Source organism: Apaloderma vittatum, unplaced genomic scaffold (assembly GCF_000703405.1).
Source record: "Apaloderma vittatum isolate BGI_N311 unplaced genomic scaffold, ASM70340v1 scaffold23916, whole genome shotgun sequence".
Classification (NCBI taxonomy): domain Eukaryota; kingdom Metazoa; phylum Chordata; class Aves; order Trogoniformes; family Trogonidae; genus Apaloderma; species Apaloderma vittatum.
The window spans coordinates 32,989-44,248 of NW_009722829.1; the positions used below are offsets into that span (position 1 = coordinate 32,989).

The following is an 11,260-nucleotide window of genomic DNA, read 5'->3' on the forward strand; positions in this document are numbered from 1 at the left end:
GCAAACTTTTCAACATTCTTGTAACAATACTACCTCTATTTTAAGGTTGATGAAGTTTAACTCTTTGAAACTCTAATCTAAAACCAGGTAAGTAATCAATTACTATGTTGTAACGTATTCTAGCTGTTTAGGATTAATTTCTGTCACATCATGTTACAAGTGGAAGTCAAACACTTCTGATAGCATATGTTTTAAATCCATAGTACAATGAGAACTCTTTTTTTTCCATACAGATTATATTTCCTTACTTGCTGATGAAAAAGAGCCCTGAAAAGATTCTTAACCACCCAAATCAATTCTTCATTGAGTAGAATCCAGCCTAACCTGTGACTAAAATTTCATATGCCATGGAATGATTCTCCATGTGAATTCCTTATACTGTCAAAGGAAAGAACTTCTTGACTTTGAAGGCTCCCAAAATGAAATTCTGAAAACTGGGTCAGAAACACATTATTTCCTTCCTCAGTTGGATCAACTGTATTTCTATAGAAGATGCTCATCTGAAGGCTTTATAAGGCAAATGCATCTCTCTACTTGCCCTATAAAGATTCCTTTACTAGCTCAGCTTAGGTGAGAAAGATCCCACAGATCCTAAAAATTCGGAGGAAGCTAACGAAAATGGGACCGTAACATTTTCTGCAGAAGACCTCCTCATGCTCACAGACCTCACAGATCAAAGTGCTTCATGCAGTTAACAATCTGTTCTAAAAATACTCACATATCTCACAACTTCTTTGGTCTACATAATCCAACCAGATGTTATAATCTGCACTGTACATGAAGTGCCAAAATATGAACTTTTAGGATATACTATATGTAAAGCCTATGTCAGGCAGATACCACTTAGTCTTACGAGTGTTGATAATGCTATAGTAAGTGGCTGTTGTGAAAATTTGCAAACAAGTGATAAGATAAATGTGAGGATAATATATCCATGTACACAGCATGATACAAATATCTATCTCTGCTGCATTTTTGACCTTACCTGTTTAGTGAGCTGCCTTCAACAAAGTGAGTATTCAGGAAGAAACAGGACTCTACCCAATGTTTCAGATGACCTTTAACTGAGCAATGTGCTAACGCTAACTATATTATTAGGTATGTTTTATTTATTACTACACAATAAATGCTTACTTAAGAGCCGCAAACTTTGCATTTATGTTGTTTTTCTTATTGGATGAGAAGGAGATCATGTGCCAGTCGTGGGCACCAACCAGAAAGTAAACTGAAAATAGCTATTTTTTAAATGTGTTTTTCTCACTATCAATAAAAAGTGACATTACTGTATTACCACTTTACCTCAGAAATATTTCTTCTCGCTGTTAAGTATTCCCAGATAACAAAGAATCATCTTTAATTCATTATATTTTACAGAACTATTTGTATTTCCTTAGCATGAAAAATCACACAAAGAAATGACATTTCCAGTTAAATGAAATACATGAATTTCTTGAAAGAAGGAAAAGCAATGCCACAAACAGCAATCAAACAAAAGAATAGAAAAAAAATTAAAAATCCCCAATACTTTAAAAGTTAATAATGAGAGAACTAAGGTAAGCAACTAGTGGCCAAGTTTTGTGAAACATATCCTCTGGAGGAATTCATAATTTGCTTTTTGTATTAATGAAAGGTGGAGTTTTACAGCTTATGAAATCTAATTTGACTCTCCTTCACAGTAGGCCAGCACGCCTAAAACTATCACCGCACACTTCATTTGCTATTTAAATAATCCCTTTGATAACTACATTTTAAATTTCACTACTTTCCACAACACCAAAAAAAACCCTCTTTAAATATCTGAGGGGCTTAAAACCAAAATAAGTCTCTACAGTGTCTAATTCCTTAGTACTGTTGAGTCTTTTCCAATTTGAAGTATATTCTGGAAAAAATCCTTTATACTCACAAGCTTCTTTTCTATATATTTTCCTACACCAGTGCCTACATTGGCATCAACTAGTAATGACGGGTCACACATAATTACAGCTCCTGTATATTATTTCTTAGGGCTAACCAGTTAGCAATTCACTTTTCTCTATGGAAAAGTTGCTCAAAATCCCTACTTGCTCCTTTTGTTTTGTCAAGCTCTATCGGGCTCTATCAGACAATTTGATGGCATTCCCAAATGAAAGCATTATGAATGGTAGCTGCCATAAATTCGTATAAGCAAGAGGTCTGCCAAAAACGTTGAAAGCTTAAAGTGAACATCTTCTATCGGCAGTAAGCCATAAATAAGAAATTAACTTTAGAAAAACACGAAGTTACAGTTTTGTACACGTCTATTTAAAGCACACAAGAATAAGGCAAGTCTTAGCAACTGAAATATAAAAGTACGGAAACGTATCAAAGAGAACATCAAATAAGACAAGTAGAAATCTCTTACTGGTTCTTTCAGGCCTTTGAACAATCCTAGTCTTCTTATTCTGAATTCCACTTTCATGAAGTGCCTTAAACCAGTCTCTCAATCTGTTTGCAACTTCCCTGAATTCCAGGTCACTGCACACTGTAAAACAAAATGCAGGGCTGTTTAATGTTTCTCTCCTGGGTGCTAAATAGAACATTACAAAATATGCTAAAAAAAGAAAAGGAAAACACATAATATAAACAGGTATGTTCCACAGATTTCCCCAATTCTAAACATTCAGCTTCATTATTCAGGTATGCCTTCAAAACCCAATTATGGTCCTCAGAAATAAATGCCTGATGTATACAGCAATTATGAAATTGCATCTATCTAGAAATTAAAGACATCCTTTGCAAACTACTATAGTCAGTTCAAGCATAGAAAATTTACATCTTCCTGTAGATGAGGCTGTATGGCAGAAGCACCCATAACAGTCATTTGGAGTTTCACTGCTACGTTCACTAAGGCAATAGTAATGAAAGCCCTCTGGGAACAGGGCAGAGATGTGACACTGGCAGGTAATGCAGGAACACCCAACTTGCTTTTTCCAATGCTGAAGCATGAAAAGAGCACGTAGGGTTGCCAAAGAAAGTGCTCCAAGAGTGTCCTGAAAGCTTATTCGACTGAATGCAGTTTTACAAACCGAGATTCACGAGCACCTAACTGCAAACAGGCAGCTGCACAGCTGCTTGGTGATGGAAAGGACGGCTTCACTGACCATAAACTGCACAGGAAGAAAAAGCACGCAAGAGTAAAGAGAGCATCTGTAACACCAAGAGCAGCAAATTAGTGTCAGACTGGCTGAAGTGTTGTACAGGACTGGTAGTTAGTCTGGAGGCCAGCAGCAGGAGCAGATTACACACATGTGCAGTCAGGAGGCCTATTCATCTTTAGTATTAAGCTGTTGGACAAGACAAAGAGAAGGTGTGCTTGGAGCAAGCAGATATCCCTTCCAGAGCTCTTGTTTTCCCATTCCATGTGCTTGAGAGAAGTTGGGAGAAAACAAGACAAACAACAGGACCTGGAAGATGACAAAAGCAGGAAAGGCACAGGGTATATGCTTCCCTACATAACAAAATATCTTCCACTGCCTGTGTCAGCAGTTATCCCTTCCAAATCAGGATTGTTTTCCAGGTTTACCAGTAACTAAGTTACAATCTGAAGAGCTCATAACTAAGCTAGCGGAGCTTCACAGTGATGCTCTTGAAAACAGATCTCCGGTTCAGTTTATTTTTATTATGCAGCAATCCACAATATTTGGTGATATAGCCTTCAGCACACTTTATTAAACTGAACAACACTGTGAAACACCTTTTTGTGTTCTACAATCAGATCGAAATGTGTCATTTTGTCAACAACTATCAATGTCTGTACAACAGCAGGCATCTATATTAATTCTTTGCTGAATCCTCTCTTCAGACTCTAATTCTCTCCATGAAAGACTTAGGTGCAACTTACACACTTATTTGCATGTATTATGAACTGGTGTTTTTATGAAACTTGTTTGGTACTTTTCTCTTGTGTAATGGAACAATCTACTTCCTGATAATTTGATAGTGAACTGGGGAAAACTTTGTTTTTAATGAGATATAGGCATATATGCTCAAAACCGTCATCTTAAACCAACTAGATGAAAATGGTCTCCTGAGCCAAGAACACACATTATAATTCAAACTTGTGGGATTTCTACGTTTGCTGCAATGACACTTTCCTTTACCAATCCTGGCATTAGTTCACAGGCCAGCATAAAGAATCAAATATTAGCTTGAGACACTCTGCTTCTCTTTAATTTCCCCTCCCATTACTAGTGAAATAGAATAGTACTGTTCTCTTCTCTACTATCCACTCTTGGTTTAAGAGAAAGACTTTCAGAACTGAATCAAAGGGTATAGAGCATACCACCATCATCAAGGGTACCTGACCTAACATCTAACTACTTTATCTATCCTGCACAACACTGTAAAACCACCACAGGCCCCAGAAATAACATAGCTACATTAATGTGATGCACTGATCTCGTGATTTTAATCTACTTCTAACCTGACTATGTGCAGTGCTACTCTGATTAACCTCTGATGCTATGGGCACCTACTTGGAGCCAGCATATAAGCTCATTTATCAGCAAAGACACACACATATATCCATATAAAGACACACGTATACACATACAGACACACTTTTATCCATATGTGTGTCTGTGTGTACCCATATGTATGTGTATATATATACATACACATATATATATATATATATATATATAAAAAAGGGAAGCATAAGGAAGTGTCAGCTACAAATAACAGCTTAGCTTGAGTAACATTAACAGAAAGATGCACATGGCAGCTGCACGATATAACGTATGAATTCCTCTTGTCTGCAGAAGCAGCCAAATCATCTTCTAAGCTCATTAAGGTGTAAAAGCAAAGCACGAAGAAGAGGAGATTGTACCTTTTTGGCTATTAGGTATAGGAATAAAACAAACTGTAAGAATAAAATTAAAAAATCCTCGGTGATTCAGCATCTGGTACTAGCCAGTATCATACGCAGTATAAGATAATATGACATTTTCTGTGCTCCTCTGAATTGCGTTCCTTTCAAAATGGAAGACACATATGACATATTTTGGGCATCAGACACATCTTGTACCAGATCTCAGATTAGGGGCATTCTTTAAACTTCTTCTTATAGTCCTTTACCCAAACTTTGCTTGGAAATTTAAATTATAGCTTTCATCTCAATATAAAGAATGAAAAACTGGAATTTTTGCTTCATTTCAATGATTTTGATAACTTTACCATGGGAATAGATTACCTTCAGAAATCAAGGCAATGCAAAACAAACTGATAGAATCTGTCATTTGTCTATTTTACACCCCATAGCTACTCACCTGCTGGAGTCAACTCTCAAACATCTCAGGTAATTACATATACAGTATTATTAATTTAAACGCACAGTGAATTTTTGCTTCATGACATTTCTAGTATGTCATGTAAAAATAGATGTCTTTTCTACATGAAATATACACAAGATGCAGCAGAACTACACTAATTCAGACAGTTTACATAGACAAACTGTTTTCAACAAGGATTTAAAGCACGGGTTGATAACAATGTCTCATATTTCAATATCTGAGTATCACAGTTTTTTAATCAAAGAACATTTAGCTCATCTCGGAGAAAGTTTTAAATGGCAAAACCAGCCAGAAAAATATAATTCTTGCCATGAAACTTTCTATCAATCATTTCATTTCCATAGGATACTTAAACTATGGTTAAAAACCAACTAATCATATAAACTAATTTTGAATGCTGAAAGTAAAATACACTGGATTTTTTACTCTGGTTCCCACACCCTCAGCATTGGTTTTTTTTTTCCCTTCTCTATTTTGGAATTTTCCACGGAGAAACTTAGGCTTCAGTTTTCAGTATATTTACCATTTTCCAGAATGCTTTTCAAGATCTAGCTATCCAAACATTAAAATAGCAGAATAATAATACGAAAAAAAGTAATTAAGAATGTACTTTTCATTTTATGGTTCCTGTTAAGTGGATTTGGTTGAGGCTATTTAAGGTTAATTCCTTTTCATCTGATATCAGTATTCACTCATTTCTATCGTTACTCCTGAATACGGTCCTCTCTAAATATTCTGTTACATTGTATTGTTTGAAGCATTATGGAAACATAAAGCAGTGTGATGAAAATAATTCAGTTTTATTACTGTGATTACTGGGGGAAAAAGCCAGTATTATCCTGACATGAGAATTTATTTTTATTTTTATATATATATATGTAAACACATATATGAAGAAACCTTGTTAGAACTCAGTATTTTACACTGGAAAATGACAAAGCAGAACAGAGATTGATGCAAGTATGTAAGAACATAGAGCATTAGTAGTGGTAAGTAACATAGTTATTTCTACAGTTGGGAGATTAGCCTTTGAGCACCTTCAGGCTAATACCTCCCATTTTCTAAGTTAGGTGTAAGGTCCGTGGACTACTTCAGCCCCAGCAAGCTGCGCTCATTACCCAATCAGGTAACACAAGAGATGCACAGGACTAGAAATTTTCTCAAGAAAAAAACTGAATCTTTTGACAGTTCCCAAAAGTAAACTTGGTAGTAAAAGTGCTATCTCAACAGACATGTGTGCCGAGACTTAACAAAAAAGAAAAACCAAATACACACTTCTTTCTTCACAAACAATAGTGCTTACAATATATTGTAAGTAGCAAATTCACATGGTAACTCTTTGAGCACTTCTATATCAAATCAGATTAGAGAGAAAATCCCATTTAACGTTTCATGTATCAGTACAGCCACATGTACACAAACTGCAAATTTGCATCACGTGGGTTACTAAAAAAGTATAAAATCCTTTCTAATATCTTCCACATGTTAAAGATACGATTTTGAATGCCAAATAACTTCAACTATAAAAAGTTTTTTCGAAAAGCACTTATCACACTTCAGATTTTGGTTCCTGTTCTGACATATAAAAAGCTAAGTAGCAAAATAACCTTTAAAACAGAAAAATAAACACTTAAACACCCACTCACAACAGAAACGATAAGTAAGTTTCGTTTGATTTTCCAAGAACATTCAGATGAACAAGAACAGATGCAAAAGACTAGTCTAAAATGTAGCTTTCAGAAAGTTCTAAGAATTAGAAAATAATACTCAGACATTATCACAAACACTTTTTTTTTTTTTTCAGAGGAGCTGGGCTGCACAATGCAACCCTGAGTCATACCTAAGTAAAGTCTTTAGGTCACAAAACAATTCAAGTATATTACTGATAATATTTCTGATCAGTATCCTGTCTCAGTACAGTACCTGCCTCTGTACTTCACCTTAATTCTCACAAATTTATGCAAATAAACCTTGTATTCTGTAACAGAGAGGATTAGCCGCACACACTGTTCATTAGAATGCTATCTGCCTTTGGAACATGCTTGCTCAGGGTTATGCTCTATGACGAAAAATTGTATTAATTAATGGGTTGATGCATTCCAGAATATGTTTAGGGAATTTTCATCTCGGTGATCAGCTTTTCAAGACTATTGCTGAAATCATTGCACGTGGTGGTCTGTACTGACTTAAAATAGGTCAGGATGAGGTAATTCAGATCTATTCAGGCTATTATTTCACCGCATAGACTGGGAGATGAATCTTTAATGGCAAAAGACAGACAGTAAAGGTTGTAGAAGGTTAGTCAGTAATCAAAAAATGCATATTAAATCACATGAATCCACTCAGGAACCTGCCAAGAAGTACTTCTAGTTTTGTCTAATGCCAGTGCAAAAAAAATATTACAATCAATTCTATTAGCCATTAAGAGAATTAGTATGGGGTAAAATGAAGTCAGTAGCTCAAAGGTTACTGGCATTTTAAGTAATAAAAACTGACAGTATTTTAAAACAAACATATATGGCTATGCAAAAAATGAAGAGATCTAAAAACTTAGAGGTACCCAATCCAGAAATAATAATATAATAAATAGTATTTAAATGTTAGGTGAAACCAACTGTTCAGTTTGTTTTCACATACAGTAAATGTTACAATTTGTGTTGGCATTTGAATATAATTTACTGATTGGAAGTAGAATATTTGAAAATGCTAATCAGTGTGTGCTCTTTCAGTGCCTTTCAACTCAAGCTATTTGATGAAGAAGTAAAAATAGTGCTACTAAAAGCTATAAAGTCATGCAGAACATATTTTTGGGCTAGCATAATGGATTGAATTCCCTAACATATTTAAATCAGTCTTAGCTTTCTGATGTAACAAAAAATGAGTTACTTTACCAGTGTACAATTCTTAAATAAACACAGAGACGTATATATAAATTATCTGTAGCTTAACAAGCATAAATCATTACCATATTAACAAAATAAGCATGCTGAAATAATCTTGTTTTAAGAAATAGCTTTCATGAAGTGAGGGATCAAAGAGTGGTACAGAAAAAAAAAAAGAAGCAATAAACACACCCCACACTATGTAGTATCAGGCACAAAAATATACGGGACCACAAGGCTGCAGACAGAACTTGTGTCTCTGTTTACTTTAGGAAGAGATACTTGGACCTACATCTTCAGCAGTAGACACCAGTTCAATATTCAATTTTAAGAGTAGAATGCCTGAAAATTTTGCTATATAAATGTAAAAAACCAAAAATTAGCATACAGTTTAACAGCAGTTTTAGTGTAGAACTCCTCCACTGATCAGTCTTCTTTTGTGCCCTGCAGCCAGAATAGTCCTTATGTCTTTATATAATATTACGTTTCCATTCCCAAATACACTAATGGCCAGTTAGCCTGAAAACTATGATTTACTGACGATATGGTCAGTGGGATTAGGCTGTAGGAGAAAGACAAAGGCTTTTTTTCAGAGAGATATGAAGAACCTTGTCCTGCTAGAAGGCACACTTCCAAAACACTATGTAGTATTCCACTATCACATCATGAGCTGTTACTTCCTACATCCAAGTGTTGGAAAATATACCTCCCCGCAACCAGAACTGGCAGAAGATCGTTACCAGCACATGCAATCTCATGCAACTGGGCAGAACTATATTAATCAATTCTTATACATAATAAAATAACCAAGAAGCAAATATACAGAGAATATATGAATAATTTGAAGAAGAGGGTATATATCAAACAATTCCTACAGAAAATCTGGAATTTCTCCATGTGAGAAGGGTAACTTAACAACCACTATGTGCTAACGTAAGACTTCTCATCATCTCAACTTTTTCTATATGTTGGAATCAATGTATATGATCACAGAATCATGAAGTAACTTATGCTGGACAGGAACTCACTCTGCTAAAAGCAGCTCTAATTACATCAGGTTGCTCAGGGTAGTGTTCAGTCATTCATGTCCTGTAATCATCCTGCCATTCATATGAATGTTCCTGAGTATATGAAAGACCACCCCTCTCTAAAACCAACAATATACTACTATCTTGTTACTTTATGTTGTTTACCCTGAAAGGTACAACTGCATTTTCTCATGCTGTAACTTGAGGACTGCACTCACCCACCCAGGAGTGCTAGATATGCAGCACCCTGGTTACAGCAGCAATTCTGTCCCAACTGTGAGGATTATTTAGAGGACTTCACAGCTCATGCTTATGTGGTCCAATGTCCTTTCAATGCATTATCTACCATTCAGGTACAGTAGTACATGAATGTACTGCTGCATAGAAAATCTTACGCATCCGAGATGCACTGATTAACTGCACATTCGGTCCCTCTGCAAAAACACAGTAATCCTAATACTGCTATGAGAATTCAGTGCTGCCTTTAAAGACAGCATCTTTTAAAGTATATATAATGTATACCTACCCAGCATCAGTACCTTGGCAAGGCTCACCATTCATCCAACATTCAACTGAAAATTCCTGGTTTCAGACTAACGGTTAGTCCCCATTTGGCTAACCCTAAATATCTAAGAATATCAGAACTAAAATTGTATGCAAATGGCCTTAAAATTTCTGCAATATATGCCAGCATGTCTAGCTTTGTATCATCTCTGTCACAAACAGAAATAACATACGGCAAAAAGAAACGCTGTCACAAAAACTAGTGAATTTGCAGGAGGACAAAAAGTCCTTCTAACTTGTAACTAAAGGATAGTAAAGTCATTTCAGCCATCTTTTTATAGTCCCATGTGAACAATAAAGAATTTTTATTTTAAAAAAGGCTGCAAATTGAAAAGCTTCATATGTATATTTCTATTTTTATATGCTCATAAGTTTATTATCCACCTGTACCTATACGGTCAATGATTTAAGGAAGATACCTTGAAATTAACAAATAAAAGCATTCTGATTTCCTTACTATTTAACTAAACATAATGAATTTTCTACTTTAGTCAGTCTATGTTACAAGATAATATAAATGCTGCAGACACCATATCAGGAACCTGCAGATGCTTATTCTTACTGCCTTCAATTAATGTTCCATACGGACGTTTTGCTTATGATTAATGTTTCATAAAATTTAAAATAATTTCAATTAAATTCATATTCATAAAATAAATGTGCTATTTTTGTGTCTGCACAGTTTTAAAGGCTTAATACTTAAATATACTGACCATTTCTGAGTGCAGAAAAAAATAGTAGTAATCAGAGCATATAGAAATTATGTGCTAAAATACTATTTTCAACTTAAGACATGAAACATAATAAAACATTGCAATTAAATAAGACAATCGTAATTTTTTAATCTGTCAGAAGTATCACAGACACGGTGGAATTTGTTTATTTTCTGAAGGTCAGAACATATATGGATGGCTTCCTTTGCTAACAGCTGCTAAACTTTAATGTTGGTCATTATTTCTCCTCATGCTCTGTTATTCTGAGCTATTAATTTCTAAGGATGAAAAAGATGTTATTGATCTGTAAATTGCATACTTATGAAGCTTGATAGTTAGCAAAAATAGTTAAAGAGCAAGGAGACACTCCACTGTAACAAACTATGTTCCAGAATCTTTTCCTTCTCAAATATTTTTACATATTCAATAAGTCCAGTATTTCATGTAATAGAAGCCACAGAAAGTACCAAATAGGGACAGAACAGCAATTCTCTTAGAGGTGAAAACTTTTCAGGCAACACATCCCAAAGTTGAGGTACTTTTCCGAATTCAGTTTCAAGGATTCCTGAAAGCACTAGACAGCTCTGGCACAAAAGCAGGAATCTTTTCTTCCTTTCAAGGACAAGATTAACAGGGTCTCGCAAAGACTTTTTTTGCATTTGACATAAAACCTCTTGAAACATAGTAGACAAGGATAAAAAGATCACTGAGCAACACTTTCTATAAAAAAACCCCACTCATATATATATATATATATATATATA

The 11,260-nt window shown here is 35.0% G+C and overlaps 1 protein-coding gene across 1 annotated transcript in view; it reads right to left on the minus strand.

The window, feature by feature from the left end:
* Window positions 1-2,500, minus strand: part of SPOCK3 (sparc/osteonectin, cwcv and kazal-like domains proteoglycan (testican) 3) — a gene marked incomplete at its 5' end in the record, with an annotated part of 21,321 nt that extends 18,821 nt beyond the window's left edge. Inside the window, one exon of the mRNA XM_009871893.1 lies at window positions 2,381-2,500. Within this exon, the coding sequence (XP_009870195.1) occupies window positions 2,381-2,500 (120 nt within the window). The remainder of the gene's footprint in view (window positions 1-2,380) is intronic.
* Between the last annotated feature and the right edge of the window lie 8,760 nt (window positions 2,501-11,260).